The sequence below is a fragment of the Podarcis melisellensis genome (assembly GCF_964234715.1).
Source record: "Podarcis melisellensis genome assembly, chromosome: 9".
Lineage (NCBI taxonomy): Eukaryota > Metazoa > Chordata > Lepidosauria > Squamata > Lacertidae > Podarcis > Podarcis melisellensis.
Genome location: NC_138541.1, coordinates 12,279,128 through 12,301,479, shown reverse-complemented (window position 1 = coordinate 12,301,479; position 22,352 = coordinate 12,279,128). Strand labels below are relative to the sequence as shown.

At 43.2% G+C, this 22,352-nt stretch overlaps 1 protein-coding gene across 3 annotated transcripts in view; it reads right to left on the bottom strand.

The window, feature by feature from the left end:
* Nucleotides 1-22,352, bottom strand: part of CFAP299 (cilia and flagella associated protein 299) — a 351,971-nt gene that overhangs the window by 13,092 nt on the left and 316,527 nt on the right. The window contains exon 5 of one of the 3 annotated variants that reach the window (XM_081925441.1): nt 8,796-8,925. The exons of the other annotated variants lie outside the window; for them this stretch is intronic. Within the exon in view, the coding sequence (XP_081781567.1) occupies nt 8,814-8,925 (112 nt within the window). The 3' untranslated portion in view covers nt 8,796-8,813. Of the gene's footprint in view, nt 1-8,795; nt 8,926-22,352 lie in introns of those variants that run through there. 3 annotated transcript variants of the gene reach the window in all.

Here is a 22,352-nt window from a genome sequence, read left to right as displayed (position 1 = left end):
GCGGAGGCATAGAGGTCTGGGAACTGTACCTTATTGGGATTTTTTGTGGTTTAATTGTTTACATTCTGGACTTGCCTTTCTCATGGATTGAAAGACTATTTGACCTTGAACAGAGGCAGCTGGGGAATGAGTGGCCCAGGGAAAACAAGAGCATCTAAAGCTAAGGAAGCTTTAGCTGAGGAAGCTAAAGAAAAGAAAAAAGATAAGAGAGCTGGGCAGCTTGTTCAAACAATGTTGACTCATCAACGCAGATCCTCGGTACCAACTGTGCTGACGGCGCAGGAGGAAGAAGTTGAAACGCTTGCAACAGAAGATATGGCAACTGGAGGAACTGATCCAGTCTTGAAACAAATTTTGGAACAACTGGCACTTTTGAATAAGAAGGTGGACGATCAGTCATCTAAAATTGACAGAGCTACATCTACTATCAGCAAGTTAACAGATCAGGTTTCCCAGCATACTCAGGCTATTGAGAAATTGCAAGGAGCTACGGCGGAGAACTACAAATTAGCTGCGGAAGCCAATCAAAAAGCTGAGCAAGCGTGCAAAAAGGTGGAGGAGATCAAAGGGGAAGTAAGACCTCTGAAAAGACAGGTAGGAGAACAGCAAGCCTACCTGTCAATGGTGGAACTGAAAAGTAAGGAATGTAATCTTAGGCTGAGGGCTGTCCCAGAGCTGGAGCAGGGCAACCTAGAGGAATTTTTGACGCAGTTGTTTTCTAAATTTTGGGGGGTTGAGGAAGATAAAGACTTCAAAATTGTGACGGCCTTCAGATTGGGAAGATCGGTTAAGAAAGACAAGTCCAGAGACTGTTTGGTTTGTTTGAGAACAAGAGAGGAAAGAGACAAGATACTAGGCCAACATTTTAAAAAATCTCTGGAAGTTGAAGGCAAAAGGGCAGAAATTTATAGAGACATTCCTAAATATCTGTTGGACCTTAGAGCCTCATATACAGACTTGGCTAAATTGTTAAGGTACAACGCAATCCCTTACAGGTGGGAATTTCCTCAAGGTCTATCATTCACCTATAAAGGAAAGAAGGTAAGAATTAAAACACCAGAGGACCACCAGAAGTTCCTACACGACAACGAGGAGGACCTCCAAAAGAGAGCTGTAGATTCTTGGCCTCCACCACCGGGATCACCACCAAGACCCGTACCATCTGGAGGCGGACCGGCACCACAGCCTTCGGGAACGGAGGACAAATTAGATACCCAACTGTGATATTTAAGAAGTAGACCAGGATGTCTCTACAGCTTCTTAGTTGGAACATAAATGGCGGGAATTCTCCAGAAAAACGGAGAAAAGTATTTCATATTTTGAAAAAAGAACAATTGGACATTATTTGCCTGCAAGAAACACATGTGACAAGACTCCACAGAAAAGTGTTAATTAACAAAAGGTTAGGCCAAGAATTTATCTCATCGGACAAAGTTAAGAAAAGAGGAGTGGTGATATATGCAAAGGAGAACTTGTCACCAAAATTCGTATTTAAAGATGAACAGGGTAGAATTTTGGCAATTGAAATTCAGACACAAGGAGAAAAGTTCTTAATTCTAGGAATATACGCCCCAAATGATGGAAAATCGGAATTTTTCAAGAAGCTGCATGAGACTATGCTGGACTATTTGGATTACAACAACATTATCATGTTGGGAGATATGAACGGAGTCGCCTCAGTGAATATGGATAAGTCGCAAAGTGCTAATATAACGAAAGACGGCAGACTACCAAAAACCTTTTTCGAAATGACTGACAATTTGGATTTGAGTGACATATGGAGGATCAAGAACCCTCTAGGGAAGGAAGGAACTTTCTTTTCTGAGGCCCACATGACATGGACGCGAATCGACCAAATATGGATAACTAGAGGGCTGGCACCTAAGACCAGAAAAGTGGAAATCTGCCCAAAAACCTGCTCCGACCACAACGCTTTGAGAATGGAATTGAGATTAAATACAACCGGATCTTTCAGATGGAGAATGAATGACGCTTTGTTAAGAGATCAGGAGATTGTTAAGAAGGCCCAAAAAGTTTTAAAGGATTATTTTGAAATAAACTTAAAGACAAATGTGGAAAAAAGAACAATCTGGGACGCAAGTAAAGCAGTTATGAGAGGATTTCTAATACAGCAGAACACGATTAAAAAAAGGCTCTGGAATGAAAAGAAGGAGAAGATTTTGGAGAAAATAAGAGAAGGAGAGAAAAAACTGAGATCCAGGCCTAAATCAAAGGAAGTATTGAGAGAAGTGAAGTTTTTCCAGGCACAATATTCGAAACTGATAAATCAAGAGGTGGAATGGAAAATTAAACAAATGAAACAAAGATCCTTTGAATCTGCTAATAAGTGCGGGAAGTTGTTGGCTTGGCAGTTGAAAAAGAGACAAAAGCTTAATACAGTTACAAATCTAGAGATTGAAGGGAGAATGGTTCAGAAACCCGAGGAAATTAGAAAGTGTTTCCAGAGATATTTCAAAGAACTTTATTCACAAAGGCCACAAAAAGGCTCGGAGGTGGACCAATTTGTCACAACTAATGGATTACAAAAAATACCCCAGGAAATGAGAGCAACCCTGAACTGTAATATTACAATCCAAGAAACTGAATGCGCCATTCAGAACCTCCAACTGGGCAAGTCTCCGGGACCTGATGGACTTACTTCCAAATATTACAAGGCATTGAAGGATTCATTGATACAACCATTGTTGGAAGTTTGTAACCAGATTATGGAGGGGAGGAAGGCACCGGAAACGTGGAAAGAAGCTTTCATCACGTTGATACCAAAATCAGAAACTGAAAAAACTCAACTTAAAAACTACCGTCCTATCTCACTCCTAAATGTGGATTACAAAATTTTTGCAGACATTTTGGCAAGCAGATTTAAGAAAGTATTAAATGAAGTGATTCATAAGGACCAAGCAGGCTTTCTCCCTGGCAGACATTTATTTGACAACACAAGAAACATCATTGACATTTTGGAATTTTTACAGATTAACTCAAATACAAGAGCGGTGTTGATCTTTATTGATGCGGAGAAAGCCTTTGACAACATTTCTTGGATGTTTATGAAGAAAAATTTGGAAAGGATGGGAGTAGGGCGGGGGTTTGAAAATGGAATAGAAGCAATTTATTCAGAACAAAAAGCTAAATTGATAGTAAACAACGTGGTGACAGAGGAGTTCAAAATTGAAAAAGGGACACGACAGGGGTGCCCTCTATCTCCTCTGTTGTTTATTTCAGTCCTGGAGGTGCTATTGAACATGATTAGAAATGACCGGTTGACACAGGGAATTGTGGTCGGAGAGAAACAATATAAATTGAAAGCATTTGCAGATGACTTGGTATTAACATTACAGGAGCCAGCCTCTAGTACTAAAAGAGCGTTAGAATTAATTTCTGACTTTGGTCGGGTGGCGGGATTCAAGCTGAATAAACAAAAAACTAAAGTTTTAGCAAAAAACTTGACAACTACTGAAATAGAGGAGTTCAGAAAAGAAACAGAACTAAATGTGGTTAAAAAAGTAAAGTACTTAGGGGTGCACCTGACCTCCAAAAATTTGAATTTGTTTAAGGACAATTATGAGAAATGTTGGTCAGAGATCAAAAGAGACTTGGAAACATGGTCAAGACTGAAACTTTCCTTGTTGGGCAGAATAGCTGCTATAAAGATGAATGTATTGCCGAAAATGCTATTTTTGTTTCAGGCCCTCCAGATCGTGGATAAGGTGGAATGTTTTGGAAAATGGCAGAGGGATATATCTAAATTTGTCTGGCAGGGCAAAAAGCCCCGAATAAAGTTTAAAATACTAACAGATGCGAAAGAAAGAGGGGGGTTTGCCCTGCCGGACTTGAAGTTATATTATGAAGCTGCAGCCCTCTGCTGGTTGAAGGATTGGATTTTGTTGGAAAACACCGATGTCCTCGACCTGGAGGGATTTGATAATGCTTTTGGGTGGCATGCATATTTGTGGTACGACAAGGTTAAAGTTCATAAATCGTTCAAAAACCATATTGTCAGAAGGGCAATTTTTATGGTCTGGTCAAAATATAAAGACTTATTGGAGAGTAAAACTCCGAGGTGGCTCTCACCGATGGAGGCCAAAGCACGTAAAAGACTCAATATGGAGGCCCACTGGCCTAAATATTGGGAAATAATTGAAAAAATTGGAGATAAATGGAGGTTGCAGAGTATGGAAAAGTTAAAAAACAAGGTGCGAGATTGGTTGCATTATGCTCAAATCCAGGAAGTTTTTAAAGCGGACAAAAAAGTGGGTTTCCAGGAGGAAAAATCGAAACTAGAGACAGAGTTGCTTGAGCCAAAATCTAAGTTAATTTCGAGAATGTACAACTTGCTGCTTAAATGGAATACACAGGATGAGATTGTTAAATCCTCCATGATAAAGTGGGCGCAGGATTTGGGGCACAACATTATGTTTGAAGACTGGGAAAGGTTATGGAACACCGGGATGAAATTCACGGCATGTAGTGCCTTGAAGGAAAATATTATGAAAATGATATACCGGTGGTACATGACCCCAGTCAAGCTTGCAAAGATATATCACCTGTCTGATAACAAATGTTGGAAATGTAAAGAGGAGGAAGGGACATTTTTACACCTCTGGTGGACCTGCCCGAAGGTGAAGGCCTTCTGGGAGATGATACATAATGAACTAAAAAAGGTGCTCAGATTTACCTTACCCAAGAAACCGGAGGCCTTCCTCCTGGGCATGGTAGACCAGAGGGTGGCTAAGAAAGATAGAATTTTCTTTATGTACGCTACTACAGCAGCAAGGATCTTGATGGCAAAGCACTGGAAGACACAAAATCTACCCACATTGGAAGAATGGCAGACGCAGCTGATGGACTATATGGAACTGGCTGAAATGACTGGCAGAATTCGAGACTCGGGAGAAGAAGAAACGGAGGAAGTTTGGGAAAAGTTTAAGGACTATTTGAAAAAGCATTATAAGTTGTATGAATGTTAAAAAATGCTCCTTTTTAGGAATTTATAGCTTCAGTATCGGTAAATTTTTGAATTGGAAAATAAGGCACAACAAGACAGAAGTGGTGTAATGAAATAATTTTATTGTGTTGAAACTAAAAATCAATGGATTTGGATTGAAATGTCTAGAGACCAGATATCACGATAAAATGGAAGATATATTATTATGTTTAAAATAAGTTAACAAATTGCTGAGGTTTTGGATTTACAGAGAACGCAGTGCTCGGAAGATGGGGGGAGTCCACTAGATCTATGGAAACATGTATTTGGAATTTGGATTTTGTATATTATAAACTTAATAAAAATTATATTAAAAAAAAAATTAATTTAATTTCTTTTTTCCTCTTGGTGTGTTTATGGTTCCTTGTTATGTGACCACCTCACCAAGTGAGATGCTCTTTGCACACATGTGCAGTACACACATGCAAATAACAGCGCAGGAATAACTGAGGGAAGGAGACTCAGCAACGTTGCTGAAATAGGCTGACCTGCTTATTCAGACATCTGGGTCAGCATGCAGTTCTACAGCCTGCAACAGCCTCAGCCATTTCCCTTCACAATAAAAGAAGCATTACCCTTGCAGCTGGCCAGTGGGCATTGCTCAATGCTGCATAGTCTACATACCTGAAATAGTAAGTTGCTGGAATAGGCTGATCTGCTTATTCAGACGTCTGGATCAGCGGGCAATTCTACTGCTGCAAACACCATGTTTGTTTGTTCGTTTGTTTGTTTAAGTAATTGTTAGAACCATTTCTAGAATGAAAGACTACCGAAACACCATAATGGCTTTGCCAAATTAAAACTAATTGCCAAATTAGTAAATTGGTAGATTAAAGCTATCTGCCATTAAAACGTAAGCCTCTTGGCAATGTAACACTACAGCGAATAGACCAAAATTACAAATTAGGAATGTTCCAGGTAGCTTATACAAACAGAGAGCCAGTGGGGCATAATGGATCCTTTGTTGAATGTGGGGTGAGCAGGCCCTGGAATATCCCATATATACCATGCCCTGAACTCCTCAGAAGGTTGGTCTTTAGATGTAATAAGGTAAAGGGAACCCTGACCATTAGGTCCAGTCGTGACCGACTCTGGGGTTGTGGCGCTCATCTCTCTTTATTGGCCAAGGAAGCCGGCGTACAGCTTCCGGGTCATGTGGCCAGCATGACTAAGCCGCTTCTGGCGAACCAGAGCAGCACACAGAAACGCGGTTTACCTTCCCGCCAGAGCGGTACCTATTTATCTACTTGCACTTTGATGTGCTTTCAAACTTCTAGGTTGGCAGGAGCAGGCCCACCTCCCCAGCAGTGGCATTCGGTGACACAGAGCAAGTAGCAGCAGTTGTGTTGGTTTTGTGTTCCAGCTGCAACCGCTGGCTCTCAGCTGGATGCTACTCTCGAAGGCCTCTCAACACCCCGTAGCTTTCGGAGGGGCACAAGAAGCTGTGGCAGGAAAGGGAGCCCTGGAAAATCCCAGTGCATGCCTGATTTTGAGATTCTGGCAGGGGCATTGCATGGGACTTTTTAGCAGCTTGGGGCAAACGTTTATGTAAAATGTGCACATTGTAGTTTGCATACAGAGCTGCAAATTAAGATGTTGGAGTCTCACCAGCACTGAATTTTTCAGTGCCAAAGACTTGGGGTACCCACCTCCTGACAACAACCCTGGAACCTGGCCAGAATGTTTTCTTTTAGCCCATATTTGTAGTCTGATAACTAAACCCATTGATTCATCTGCTATATGGCAAGTACTTCTGTTTTCTTTTCAGTGTTTTCTAGTACGTGAGAGCAGCAGTTTTCCCCATCTCCTCCTGCTCCTCTTTTCTGCAAGCTGAAAAATACCCAGTTCCTGCAGCCTTCCCTCACAGAAAGAAGTCTTCTAAAAACTGTTTTTGCCCATCCTTTTCATACACCACCCTTCTGAATCCTTCCCAATGAGACAACAGCCCTTTAAAAGTTGCTCAGACTTGGAAAAATAATGGACAGCTGCAAGGCCATCTTGCTTTTTCACAAGCAAGACAAGAAAATTAAAAACTTGCACTATATGCACTATTGTAAACATTGGACAGCTGCTGTTATTTCAACAAGGTATGCTCGGTGTTGCTAAACAGATACCGAAACCCAGTATTGCAAACTGCTTTCATGGCGTAAAATGCTCCTCTGAATTCTGAAGATGTGCATTACCTGGTGTGTATGCCCTTACATCCCTCTGAAGTAAGCAGGAATATCTGCCCTGAAAAACTGATGGGCTGAACCCAACCTCTGTGCAATGCTCCTCCTTGTGCTATTTGGCAAAGCCAGGAATGGTGCCAGCAAAAATGATTATATAATAGCAGTCAGATATCAGAAAGCCCGATGGGTCTGCTTCACGTTTCTCATCTCCGTTGCCCTCCTTTCTGTCTGCTGTCACCACCCTGTTCTTTCACCACTCGCTTGAGAGAAGGCAGTAGTTTCAATGATGGGAGGCGGGAAGTCGAGCCGGATGACTGACATCATAAACTCGTGGAACCACAAAGTGAAAAAAGCTGTTGAGCCATCATTGTTTGTAATTAGCTTTTGACTGGATTCCCATTCTGCTATAGGGAATAGTTTTATCTGGATGCATTTGTGTGGGTGGGGAGAGAAACTCGGAGAACCGAAGTGGAGGAACTCTTCTTGGCTTGGTGAAAGAGATTGAGAGAGACAGAAAAGGGAGCAGGATTTAAATAACGCAGTGCGCCACGGGGCAGATCAGCCATAGCCATCTCGACAGCGTTCTGCTGTTTAAAACGGCAGGTACCACCTCATTCATTTATATACACATATTACATCTAGAGGGACGCAGGTTAAACCACAGAGCCTAGGACTTGCTGATCAGAAGGTCGGCCGTTCGAATCCCCGCGACAGGGTGAGCTCCCGTTGCTCGGTCCCAGCTCCTGTCAACCTAGCAGTTCGAAAGCACACCAGTGCAAGTAGATAAATAGGTACCGCTCCGGCGGGAAGGTAAACGGCGTTTCCGTGCGCTGCTCTGGTTCGCCAGAAGCGGCTTAGTCATGCTGGCCACATGACCCGGAAGCTGTACGCCGTCTTCCTCGGCCAATAAAGCGAGATGAGCGCCGCAACCCCAGAGTCGGTCACGACTGGACCTAATGGTCAGGGGTCCCTTTACCTTTATAAAAGGGCTAAGAGCCCCGTCAGTGTGGTGAGGTGCCCTTGTTTACGGTCACCCTCTTTTGCACTTTTACTCTGCTAAGCACCTCCTCTTGTTTGCCGTGTCGCCACGAGCTGATCTGCAGCGATGCCAACGTGGGTCTGGTATTTCTGACTATCACGGGGTAAGCTCCTCTGCTGTCTCACAGTGCCTGGGCAGCCTTCAAACAGGCAACAGAGAAAGACTCAGGAGGCTGCAGAGTTGGAATTCCAAATCCTTTAGAAATGCTGTTAGATCAAACCGTTCAAATACTTGGGCCTTTGGGAGATCCCTGACTTGTGCTGATTAATTGGGTGGTTTTGGAGTCTTTGGATAGAGCCAAACCAACAACATACTCGCGGCTTCAGATAAGACGGCTTGGCTACCCAATTCATTTACACTGTTTTTTTGAAAGCAGCATTTACCTTCTTAGTTTTAATTGCTCATTATGCTGTTATCCAAATGGGCTCGCTCGAAAGAGATTCTTGGATTTGACTACCCTTTGCTGTGCGGTTTCATAAACCCTCAAATTAACAAGCCTTGGCTGCATACTTAGTCAACAGATACACCCTACGTGACAGATCTTAATCAGTCAAGTCATGTGTCACACTACAACGCTCTTACATCAGCTTTCCATTGGATTTTAATAACCCAAGGAAATGGTAATACTCGGAGATGGCCAAATCCTGCACCGGCGCCAGCAAAGTGAGGATTCGCAGACGCACACTGCCAGGTGTGTCTTCCTCCAGAGAACCCTGCCATGTAAACAGAGGGGGGGGGGAAGATTAATGGCAATATCTTCTTATTAAAAAGGTGGGAGGTGTCCAGTGGGGTGCTATAGAGATTGGCTTTCAGCCTTGATTTTATTTAACATATTGAGTGGCGTGCTGGAGCAGCTTTCAGATCAAAGGCTTTTGTACAGCTCCTGTCAGCATTGTTCCTTTTTGATCTTGCCATCTCTCTCCACGGAGTCCCGATATCCCTGAAGCCACAGCATGGAGCCTCCCTCTCCAGTTTGGGTTCCGCTTTCACCCCCCAAAACCCAGAAAGAACAGGGGTGGGGTAGATGGAACACTGGTTTTCAGCGAAAGCACACACAGCTTCTTTTGATGTTATTTGGAGTTGTGCGTATCCCTCGTTGCATTTCAAAGCCGCAGGCCTAAGGCTTATGTATACAGTGCAATTTGTCCCCAGGTTATAGCCTCCTCCCGAGCTGGGGCTGGAGGCAGAGAGGTAAGCACGGATCTTAACTGCAGCTGGCCTCCAGCATGAGTAACATGAGGACAGCTGGTTAGTGTTTAATTTACACATGGTAAACACTGCAAAACTATTCTGCGCACAAACCCGCAGGCTCAGATTGGTTTTTATCGCACTGACGGATAAGCTACTGAAACAAGATAGGGAAGAGAAGTGAAATTTAAAGATGACCTTTGCTATTTATTCATTTTTTAAAGAAATGGGCCTGATCAAAATCTGAAAATGGCAATCCCATTAAAATACAGGTAGAGCACAGTGGAAAATATAACATCTCAACTCTCGATGAGCTGAAGGGGACTTTCCTTATCAATTGCGTACAATTGATTTGCACAACTTCAACCTTGCACGGTTGGCCACCCAACGAAGGGATGATGAGAGTTGTAGTTTAAAATAGACTGGAGGGCACCAGGTTGGGAAAGGTTTACACATTTCTGACCCATATGCCATACATTCATATAAGCACACAGAGGTAATCATACAAATAAAAGCACACAGAGAAGGAGACTTTTCCCGTGTCCTGCCAGAAAGCTCAGGCCCTGCCCTAAATCCTCATCATATAGATTATGCTGTGCTGCAAGGAAGCAGCGCCTGTCAAACATATCTGCAGACAGATTGCCCCAAATGACTCAATCGAGTTAGCCAAGCCGCACACTAAAATGAGAGAGGCAATTACCCACGGCTGCCTCAGAACCAGTAATCAATCCCTGGACTGCAGAAAACACTGGTAGCCCAGCCACAAAGTCTCCTCAAGAGAAGGAAGAGAGGAGAAGGTGCAGCCAAACACCTTGCCTTGGGCTGTGCCAACCTTCAATATCCCTAAGAAAAATAAAATTAACAAACAAAACAAGATCTAGATGACGATAATTACTATTTTTATGGCGCCTGAGGACTAACCATAGACAATGGGTGTGTTTGTGTGTGTGTGCGTGTGCATGCATGAGAGGCACAGCCTTTTGTGCAATTGAAACACCACAAGAAAAATAACCCAACGCCCGTCACCTGTCACTACAGAGAAAAACACACATTGCATGTGATAAAGGTGCACATCGGAGGGAAGAAATGTTGCTGGGAGGGAAAGTTAGCAGTAGAAAGAGGGATGTATGGTGGGGTGGGAAAAGACTGGCTGTGGTAAGGGCCAGATTTAGGTTTGATGAGGCCCTAAGCTACTGAAGGTAATGGGACCCTTTATATGTCCAGCTGTCCTTTGTCAACAACAAATAGTCGCTGTTTTTTGTGTTGAATATATGCTATATGGAATTTATGGACCTAATAGGTATCTAAAGTCATTTGCACATGCAGAATGTAAGCACCCTATATATAGAAATGAGCAAACCAGTGATATTTTAGGGAGCAGCCTAGCAGGCTGGGCCCATTACTTACATCATAGGAGCCTACACAACACAAAACACTGTTGCTGTATGTAGGTTTTATTTTATTTGTTTTTTATCTTATATTTTGGAAATATACATCCAGGTTGTTTTTCTTTAATTTTGGGGGGGGGGCTCCAAGAGAGTGGGGCCCTAAGCTATAGCTTGTTTAGCTTATACGTAAATCCGGCACTGGCTGTGATGGTCTAGGAGGTGTTCTGCAGGTGTGGTTTATTTCAAGGAAGTGCTGGAAGCAGAAGAGGGGGGTGTCTTGATGAGCAAGTAGAGGGGACGCTGGTGCATGAAATTTTTACACATCACTTGGGAAGACAGGTGAACTAATACCTGTGTGCTGGAAGAAGCAAAGATCACCAGTGTCAAAGCAATGATTTTTCAACATCCACTTTGTTGGACTGGTCATGTTGTGCAGGTGCCTGATTATTGTCTTCCAAAGCAACTACACTATTCCGAACTTAAAAATGGAAAGTGTAATGATCAACAAAAGAGGTTTAAAGACTGTCACAAGGCAATTTTTAAAAAAATGCAGTATAAACAACAACAATTGGGAAACACTGGACTGCGAGTGCTCCAATTGGAGAACAGCCTTTACCAAAGGTGTCATGGGCTTTGAAGACACTCAAACTCAGGACACAAGGGAGAAATGTGCTAAGAGGAAGACACGCTTGGCAAATCCACACCATGATCAACTCCCGCCCGGAAACCAATGTCCCCACTGTGGAAGGACGTGTGGATCCAGAATTGGCTTCCACAGTCACTTACGGACTCACTGTTAAAATCGTGTTTACTCGGCTACAAGTGATCGCCAAAGAAGAAGAAGCTGGACGAGATGGGTCTTTGGCCTCTTCTTAAGCTCTTAATTTGCAGTAACTGTTGAATGTTTCATACAAAATGTCCTCACTCCTCTCAAAAAGTTATCTCTCTCTCTCTATAAACATATTTACACCAAATGAAAAGGTCCCCTGGGAAACGTGGCCATTGGTGTGATGTAGCAGTTTCATCAGCCTGAGTTTGGGATGACCTACATAACACAGTGCTGACCTCACCACACCTACAAGCTCTTGTTCAGAACGTAAGTGTGATAAGGACCATGTACATTGTAAAGCAACCACACCTGCATCCAATTTGAATATCTTCTTAGATACGGAATCTGAATCCTGGCTGTTTCACTCTTTGTTAAGTATGTCACCAAAAATGCAGCGGTGGAAGATGAGATTATGCAGGCATTTAAAACGTCAAGCAATAGACTGAGACCTCTATTGACTGAGAGCATTAAAAAAAAAGGTGAGGATTTTACAACAGAAAGGGTGCCTTGGTGGGGTCAGGGTGAGCATTTAGTAGCTTGAATGCCCTCTCCTTAGCTTGGTCCATTGCTATAGGTCATGGGTAGGCAAACTAAGGCCCAGGGTCCAGCCCAATCGCCTTCTCAAACTGGCCCATGGACGGTTCGGCAATCAGCGTGTTTTTACATAAGTAGAATGTGTCCTTTTATTAAAAATGCATCTCTGGGTTATTTGTGGAGCACAGGAATTCGTTCATCCCCCCCCCCAAAAAAAATATAGACCAGCCCCCTACAAGGTCTGAGGGACAGTGGACCGGCCCACTGCTGAAAAAGTTTGCTGACCCCTAGTGATGTCCAAAAAAGCCCCCCACTGAAACAATTGTGCTTTCTCAATTAGTTCATTAATTGAAGCCTTCCTTTCAAGCTGCTTAATTTCACCTGAAGGAACATTTCAAGGCAAATCCAAAAGTTGTTGACTTGGCAAAACATCTGAGAAATTCCAAGGAAAGCTAAACAAATTTCAGTAAGACTAGTGAAATTTCAAAAGTGCCTAGAGAAGAATACAAACCTCTGAGCCTCTGGCCGACCGTCAATACAGTTCTAAGAAAAATGTAAGATGTTTCAGTAGCTAAATGTCTCAATGGCCCCTGCTCTGTGTTCGCATACACATCTTTAACTTTGGGGGACTAGAACTCAAGCTCTGAATGGAGGACAGCACACCAGGATTTAATATGACAGGTTCTAGTTTGTTTGTAGTGTGAATCCATCCACTGCAGCCAAGCATCCAAATTTCATATTGGTGTAAGGCAGGCTTCCTCAACCTCGGCCCTCCAGAAGTTTTGAGACTACAATTCCCATCATCCCTGACCACTGGTCCTGCTAGCTAGGGATCATGGGAGTTGTAGGCCAAAACATCTGGAGGGCCGCAGGTTGGGGATACCTGATCTGGACTGTTCAGTTTTAAATCAGAATAGCCTCTAGGATTATCAAGCGGGTGTATTAATTGCACATGGGACTTAATTCTAATCAGTGAAAGGCACCTGCAAGTCTCAGAAGGCTGTTCTAATTAAAGCTGCATGCAACCGTAAGGTGTTTTGCCTAACACTGAGAGACACAGTGACAATCCAATCGTAAACATACTTGCTCAGAAATTGGCCCATGTGATTAATTAGCTCCTCCAACAGTCCTGAATCTCCCAGGTTCAAGTCCAACTTGCCACCATCTGATCTATACTGGCTCTCCTGATTTTCAATGAACTGCAAGTGGGTTTATCAGAACTTCCATTGACAGATTTGTAACTTACACTTCATTGGTAGAGTTAAGGCAAGTTACTGTGACTCTGGAGAAAATGTTTAAAAATAAGCAACACATCATCAAAAACTAATTATGCCTTGACTTTCAGGATCCAGGAAGTGAAAAATGGCCCTGCCAAGTCCTATGGGATGCAACCGCCATTCAGTTCAGTTTCCACGGAAAGGTGAACCTACTTGATTTGCACTTTCTGAAATACAGCCATCCTTTGAAATTCACATTTCTCCAAAGTTTGAAATGTTGTTGTTATTGTTAGTTACTAAATTTGTATACGACCCTTCATCCGTAGATCTCAGGGCGGTTTACAACATAAAATGGTTTTCCAGTCAAGTGACTTATTTATTTTTATTTAACAAAAGGTATATACTGTAATAAAAACTAATGGGTACAAAAATGCATGTACTAGGGGGAAGTGTGCTATTAGGGAAAATAATCTAGGGAGATGCATTATATTAGGCAAATTTGCATGCAAAAATGAGCACATTAGGTTTTCACGAAAACGCTCATGAATTTTCACGAGGGCTTTCCTAAATGAATAAATAAATCACAAAATGATGTGGAATTGTGGGGAGCTGAATTTAAGATTGGGAAAATCAGAAACTAAAGAGAAACCAAAAATTGAGGCTGTAACTTAAGTTTCAATAAAAGAGATTAAAATGAGCATTGAACTTGCAGTCGAATGGAGGGGAAGGACCTTGTGAGCTTAGATAAATGGGAGTTTAACCAATAATTTCAATAATAATCCACCAACAGCTACAGTGCTTCCTCTTCTTTTTGTTCTGTACTGTGCTCAGTTACTCGTGGAATTCCTTTTATGGTACGTTTGTGTTTTGAGGATGAAGGGGAACAGTAATAAAAAAAGAGAAATAAAAAGGAAAGGAAATTAAAGTCCCCAGGGGTGTAGGCTCAGTCCCAAAAATGATGAAACTACTGTCAGTCTCCAGAAGCTATTTGGTAATCTACTCAAAATTTATTATCTTATTAGTTCACTCCACCAAGGTGTGGGTTATTTATAGCCATGTAAACTGGATTGCTCTTGACTAAAGTCAAAGAAGTACAGTGGTACCTCAAGTTACAGACTCTTCAGGTTACATACGCTTCAGGTTACAGACTCCACTAACCCAGAAATAGTGCTTCAGGTTAAAAACTTTGCTTCAGGATGAGAACAGAAATCGTGCTCCGGCAGCACGGCGGCAGCAGGAGGCCCCATTAGCCAAAGTGGTGCTTCAGGTTAAGAACAGTTTCAGGTTAAGTACGGACCTCCAGAACGAATTAAGTACTTAACCCAAGGTACCACTGTACAGTGGTACCTCGGGTTACAGACGCTTCAGGTTACAGACTCCGCTAACCCAGAAACAGTACCTCGGGTTAAGAACTTTGCTTCAGGATTTCCAAATCCATACCAATACAGTGGTACCTTGGTTCTCAAACTTAGTAGGTTCCAGAAGTCTGTTCCAAAAGCAAAGCATTCTAAAATCAAGGCGTGCTTTCCCATAGAAAGTAATGCAAAACAGATTAAACCGTTCCAGACTTTAAAAAACAACCCCTAAAACAGCAATTTAACATGAATTTTACTATCTAACGAGACCATTGATCCATAAAATGAAAGCAATAATCAATGTACTATACTATAAAATAAATAAGACAGTATTGTAGATGATAAAAATGAAAATTATATATTTTTTTCTTACCTGCACTGATGACAGTCATTGTTTGGATGGGGGGCTTTTATCCATTTCCACAGTCACACAATCAATCAATCAATCAATCAATCATAAAACGAAGAACAAGCCACAGTCACAAAAAAGCCACACAAACAAAAACGCAAAAAATAGCAAAAACAAAAGCACCAAATAAAAGCTCCAAATATCACCTCAGAACACTACAATCGGAAATGGAAGGCTTTGATTACAATGGGGGGGGGGGATGCAAATTAGCAGTGCAACAGTGAAAACGGAAGCTCAGGAACATGTTCAGCTTCCGAAGCAAAGTTCACAAACCGAAACACTGACTTCCGGGTTTGCAGCGTGCGAGTTCCAAGTTGTTTGGGAACTATGCTGTTTGAAATCCGAGGTACCACTGTATTGTGAAAATCTATGGAAAATGGGGATTTAAATGTGGGTTTTGGTCGCCTAGTTTACACCCAAAACCTAAACAAAATTGCAAATAACCAAGGGCCCTTTCACCCTTAATGGCTACTCGCATCAGTAGCCATTGGTATGAATTTAGTGCTTCCACATTGGGACTGCTACAAGTACAGTGGTGCCCCGCAAGACGAATGCCTCGCAAGACGGAAAACCCGCTAGACGAAAGGGTTTTCCGTTTTGGAGGCGCTTCGCAAAACGAATTTCCCTATGGGCTTGCTTCGCAAGACGAAAAAGTCTTGCGAGTTCCTTCAGGTTTTTTTTCCTTTCTCCCCTTTTTCTAAGCCGCTAAGCCGCTTATCAGCTGATCCGCTGATAAGCCGCTTAACAGCTGATCGCTAAAAGCCACTAAACCGCTAATAGCGCTAATCCGCTAAGCTGTCAATGGGCTTGCTTCGCAAGACAAAAAGAAGCCATTGCACCACCGCAGCCGCATGTGGAAGATCCTCCATTTGTGGCTGCAACCGCGAGCAGTGCATGTGCTGTACGCATGTGCCGTAAGTAGTGACACCGCACGGGCACCCTATGTAGCAATGCCCTGCCCCGGGTGTCATGATGCCTCCATTCACCCCTGACTGGGTGTCAAAATTTTGCACCCCTAACAATTTTGTTCCTGGGGCAACCACCCCTGTGGGCCCCACTCTCCACTATGCCACTGCAAGTTACAAGCTATAGAGCGGCCACAGATTCCATTTTCTTATGGCTGTTGGACAATCTGACACTCCTGAGCTCTGAAATTTTAACCTGGGAAGCAGTTCTAAGTGCCTTGTTTTCCCAAGCTGAGAAGCCCACCCACCACTTGATTCCCATCTTGTTCTGTGCCTGCAGACTGATATATAAATAAATATATATGTGCCAATTAAGTGATTCATGAAAACAATGGTTGGCTATAACTGGTCATGCACAATGTTTGGTACAATCAGAGACTTAACAGATAGCCAAACAGATATTTGTGACTCTCTTTTACAACAATCTTAGGTATACATATGCAATAAAGGTCCCTTTCTTGCAAAGTACATAATAAGCCCGAGATTAAGTCCTGGCAAAACCAAACCTCTGAGACTTTGGTACGCTGGATCCATGATGACAGGCAGGAAGACCTTGGGGCGGGGGGGGGGGGGACAGGGAATCGTAAATATGAAAGGAAGTATCACAGTTCTGTGACAATCCTGGCCAATTTGATTCTGATACGTTTCTTTTTTAAACCTTTTTTTGGAGCTGGGCCACCTTCATGAATGATTTCCCCTTTTAAGGAAGCAGCATTTAACATCCGTGAATAAATCAGTCTTTTTGATCAAAGGCTGATGAGCTCTCCAAGATGGAAACTCTGGATCTTTTTGAAGGCATGTTTTCAAAGCCACACATAATATACACATCTCTCCCTCTAGTTCTGTGGTTTCTTCAAAGGGGCTTCTTGCTTTCCCCCTTCTAATCTCCTTAGGCACTGAAGAAGTTTCATCCGGAGAGATTCAAGTCGCAGAATTGTGCACAAAACTTCTAATCGCCAGCCAAGCTAATGGGTTTTTCCCCTCCCTTGTTGTTGTTTCAAACACTTCCGCCACTTTGGGTGAAAAGGAAATCCCGTGCTTTCGCTTGAAAATGTCGTTTTCATCCTATTGAGGGGAGACCACTTCTTGCAGCCTCTATAAGTCTTCTTTATATTATTTACAGTTCCTCTTCTCCACAAAGGTTCAGGCAAGCAACAGCTTCACGAACACAAAATTGCAGCTTCAAATGTTATACACACCATACATTTAAAGGTTGGGGTTTGGCAAACTATAGGAGGAAGAGGCTTCTGTTCTAGACCTGGAGAGATGCCTTCAAGGACCACTTCACAAGCCATGGCTGAGGTTCAAACCCAGCTCCGTGGAATGTGTACTTCCTTATGTTAGGAATAGTCCAATTCTTTGGACAGACTTTATATGTCTCCTCCAACCCAAGGAGCAGTTGACAGAAGGTATTGCTCTCTTCACTTAACAAGAGTAGAAGACTTGGCTCCTAGTGCTTCTACCATACCTGACCAATCCATAGCTTTAATACGATCTGCCAGTTGCAGATGTGTCTGAGAAGTGGGCATGCATGCAGCTTACTGTGTATTCAAAGTATCATGTGACCATGGTGGAATAGGCTAACATTCACTCCATACATAAGACTGATGGGATGTGGGTGGTGATGGTCTAAACCACTGAGCCTCTTGGGCTTGCTGATCAGAAGGTTGGGGGATCGAATCTGCACAACAGGGTGAGCTCCCATTGCTCTGCCCCAGCTCCTGCCAACTAGCAGTTTGAAAGCATGCCAGTACAAGTAGATAAATTGGTACCGCTGTGGTGGGAAAGTAAATGGCATTTCTATGCGCTCTGGTTTCCATCACGGTGTTCTGTTGCACCAGAAGCGGTTTAGTCCTGCTGGCCACATGACCCGGAAAGCTGCCTGTGGACAAACGCCGGCTCCCTCGGCCTGAAAGCGAGATGAGCGCCGCAATCCCTTAGTCACCTTTGATTAGACTTAACCATCCAGGGGTCCTTTACCTTTACATAAGACTGATTACACACTGTCTTATATATGTGAGGGTGAAAGATCATATGAATCAGGACTTGACACATATACTGCACCCACATTGCGGAGTACCTTGTTTATAGATGGGGTGCATTTCTGCTTCTCTGCCGAATAAGACAGAGAGCCTGCTTAGTGTATGAAGTAGACTCCAGAATCCATGAAGCTATGATCATTGCAGTATCATCTCTCAAAATGCACAGGATATGTTGTCACCACTATCCATGCGCGTGTATATTTAAGTGTCTTTTAGTGGTGTGGTTGATCAAAGGGTTGAACTGATCTCTCCCCAAATCCACACTTCCAGGAAGGCCTGGGGGCCAAAATCAAATCCTCTTGTTGTCTCGATTCTGTTGCAGGGCAAGCGTTCCATGCTCAAATTATGCGCATGCGTTATCCACGAATGTGAGACTCCATCTTGGGATGCATTATCTTGTTAGATTTGAAGCATGTTCAAACGCTGTAGATGTTCCAGTGCAAATGGTGTGTGTGTGTGTGTGTGTGTGTGTGAGAGAGAGAGAGAGAGAGAGAGAGAGAGAGAGAGAGAGTGTCAAGCACTATTATGACTCAATCTTTTTAAAAAAAAGCAAAGAGGATTTTTTTATGGGAGTGGGGAACCAGGAAGAAATAAGCCCCATTTGAAGTCTTTCCACTAATTTCATTGGGTTTTAAACCACAGTGCTCACGAATCCGGATTGTATCAAATAAACATCTTCATTAGGCTTTAGCTTTACTAAGAATGTGTCACTTCCTGGTGGTTTTGGAAAAGCTTCAGTGCATTACTTGTTAAAAAGAGGCTGCAAGGGAGATCAATAATCTGCTGTAGGGCTACAGATCCTTGATTTAGCATCTTAGACTGTGTCCTCAAGTGATCTGTGGTACAGCTGAAACGAATTTGGTCTCAAAAATGTGGCTTGAAAAAATCCTCATCTGAGTTTTGATGATCTCCAAATATTTGCTGTTTGCTCTCGGCTTGACATTTGATACCAGCTGACATGCATGGAAGTTAGGCTTGCGCTGTTTACCCAGAGGCAAGAGCCAGGTTTGCTGCCATTCAGTCTGAGAAATAGCCCTGCATCTGTCAGGTGACATGCAATGGCACGGATTTATTTTAAAAATATTCTAAGTGCCCTTCAGTCAAACTATTAGAGCAGTGCAAATTAAGAATAGGAAAACACCAGTATAAACTCACAAATAAACAAGGAGAGTGGAGCAAGGATGTAAAATTTCAGCAAAAGCAGCTAACAGTAAATTAATATTCCTGGTTAAAAGCCTGGGCAAACAAACATGTCAGAATGACATTAAAGTTGGCCCCAGATGAGCCTTCGTGGGTTGTGCATTCCACAGACAGAGTGTCATAGCTGAGGCTGCAGTCCTAAACACACTTACTGGGGAGCAGGTCCCACTGAACACAGTGAGACTTTCATCTGAGTAAACAAGTGTAGACTTGTATTGTGAGAAGCGAGGGAACTATCTGGAGGAGAGTCTCTGACGATAAACACAGGGTTGTATCAAACTACTCAGAGCAGATCCACTGAAATTAATGACTGTAAGTCATGTCCGCTAAGGTCACAGGGTCTACTCTGAGTAAGAATGAGACTGGATGCAACCCGGTGAATGAGAGGGCATGTAATATTTATTTGACTGTATTCAGAGGTGTATTTAAAAAGCAGGAATGGTCAGAAAAAAGGAATCAACATCAACAGACGATGTCTAAATCATCTTCGCTATGCAGATTATAAAGTCATAAAAACAGGCAAAAATGGCCCAATTCACTGGGGGGAATTGGTGCATCACCCAACCTCAAATAGGTGTGACCTCAGAGTACCCCTAAGTGGCAGTCTCTATCTAGAAGCCAAGCCTAGGGCAGATGGGAAACAGAGCTTCCAGCAGCAGTTGGAGAAGGGCCACCTCCGTTGACCGCCATCTTGTTGTGGTCCATATCCTAGGCACACTCAAGCTTCCGCCTTCCATCTGGAGGCTGATAATAGATATACACCCAGTGCCTGAGTCAAAGCCTACCTACATCTGAAATCAATAAAGTTGCGGCCAATTTTAAATCCCAGAATGCTGTCTTGTGTCCCGTTTGTTTACACCTATTCTTGCCTTTGCCACTAGGAGAGGGTCAATGAGTGGGTGCAGAATAGGAGTAGTTGGCTCCCTGCCTGTAGTTGGCTTTGGATTAGCAAGTGGCACTGTGGTGTAAACCACTGAGCCTCTTGGATTTGCTGATCAGAAGGTCGGCGGTTCGAATCCCCACAGTAGGGTGAACTCCCGTTGCTCTGCCCCAGCTCCTGCCAACCTAGCAGTTTGAAAGCATACCACTGCAAGTAGATAAAGAGATACCATTCCGGTGGGAAGGTAAACGGCGTTTCCGTGCACTCCAGTTTCCATCACGGTGTCCCATTGTGCCAGAAGAGATTTAGTCCTGCTGGCCACATAACCCGGAAAGCTGTCTGTGGACAAATGCCGGCTCCCTTGGCCTGAAAAGCAAGATGAGCGCCGCAACCCCATAGTTTCCTTGGACTGGACTTAACCGCCTGGGGTCCTTTACCTTTTTTACTGGATCAGTCTACCCGCCTTCCACTCCACCAGCCCCAATGGGCATCAGCCACTATAGGCGGATGTGGAAAAACAAATATCCAAAGTCCAGGATGGAAATAGGTAAGTTTAAAATGTCAAGACTATCAATTCGTAGGCAGTTAAGTCAGGACAGCAGGACAGATTCATATGACAACAGGGTCAATGATAAAGTATGAGGGGCTGCAAGACAGGTAGTCTTCTTATTAATATGTTTATCTCTTCATCATTATAGAGGCAGAAATGCAAAGGTAGAGTAAAAAAACGCTCGCAGACTATAGGAACATGTCTCCTATGGAGGTAGAGTTATTATTTTCTTTTTTTCCCCCTTTTAAAGCACAAAGAAAGTAAATTACTCCCAAAAGAAGAATTTGGAACTCGACTAAATTCAATACACAGATTTAATGACTGGAAAATTAAACCCCAGCGGGGTTAATTGTCTTTTGGCAGTCTACAACCCCACTCTGTAGGATTAAGAAAAACATGCTTCGGAATTGTTCTACTGCACAATGAGTCAAATTAGATTCTTGTGTGTTTTTGTTTATGTAGCTGATGTAATCACCTAGTTTTCGATGTCTGCTTAATGCAGTTAAGTGTAATTTGATTATTGGAAGTTTTGAGAGAGGTATTGCTATGCGCAGTATGGAATACCAGTGTGCTAAATGGAATATTTATAGAGGCAGGTATGCTCCGCTCCAGATGTGCAGGGATTTGAACTTACAGCTCCCAGTGCAATATACAGAAAATGTTTGCCATAGCCATGGAGCTCCTGCCATTTCCCTAGAACAGAGTTATTTGTTGCCCCTTTCTCCTTGCAAACAGAGAACTTAACAGAGAAGCTATAAGCAACATAGGGCAAGTTGATAGAAATATACAGGAAGTCCGCAACTTATGCAGGCATTACGTTCTGGGGATTGCACCTAAAGCCAAAACTGGGTACAGTAATACCTCTGCAATGACAAACCTAGACAGCATCTTAAAAAGTAGAGGCATCACCTTGCCAACAAAGGTCCGTATAGTAAAAGCTATTGTTTTCCCAGTAGTGATGTATGGAAGTGAAAGCTGGACCATAAAGAAGGCTGATCGCCGAAGAATTGATTCTTTTGAATTATGGTGCTGGAAGAAACTCTTGAGCGTTCCATGGACTGCAAGAAGATCAAACCAATCCATTCTTAAGGAAACCAGCCCTGAGTGCTTACTGGAAGGACAGATCCTGAAGCTGAGGCTCCAAGACTTTGGCCACCTCATGAGAAGAGAAGACTCCCTGGAGAAGACCCTGATGTTGGGCAAGATTGAGGGCACAAGGAGAAGGGGACGACAGAGGACGAGATGGTTGGACAGTGTTCTCAAAGCTACCAGCATGAGTTTGACCAAACTGCAGGAGGCAGTGGAAGACAGGAGTGCCTGGTGTGCTCTGGTCCATGGGGTCACGAAGAGTCGGACACGACTAAACGACTAAACAACAACAACAATACCTCTGCAAACGTCCGCCTTGTCTAGTGCCCATTTCAGCGAACGTCTGCAGCAAACCCAGAAGTACCATGTGCAAAGTGCTAAATTGCACTTTGCGGATGTGCAGAAGTGCAAACCACTCTGTGAACGCGCGCAGATGCGGCGATTTGCCCTGTGTCCTTTTCGGCTAGTGGCCGGGGCTCCGGAACAGATCCTGG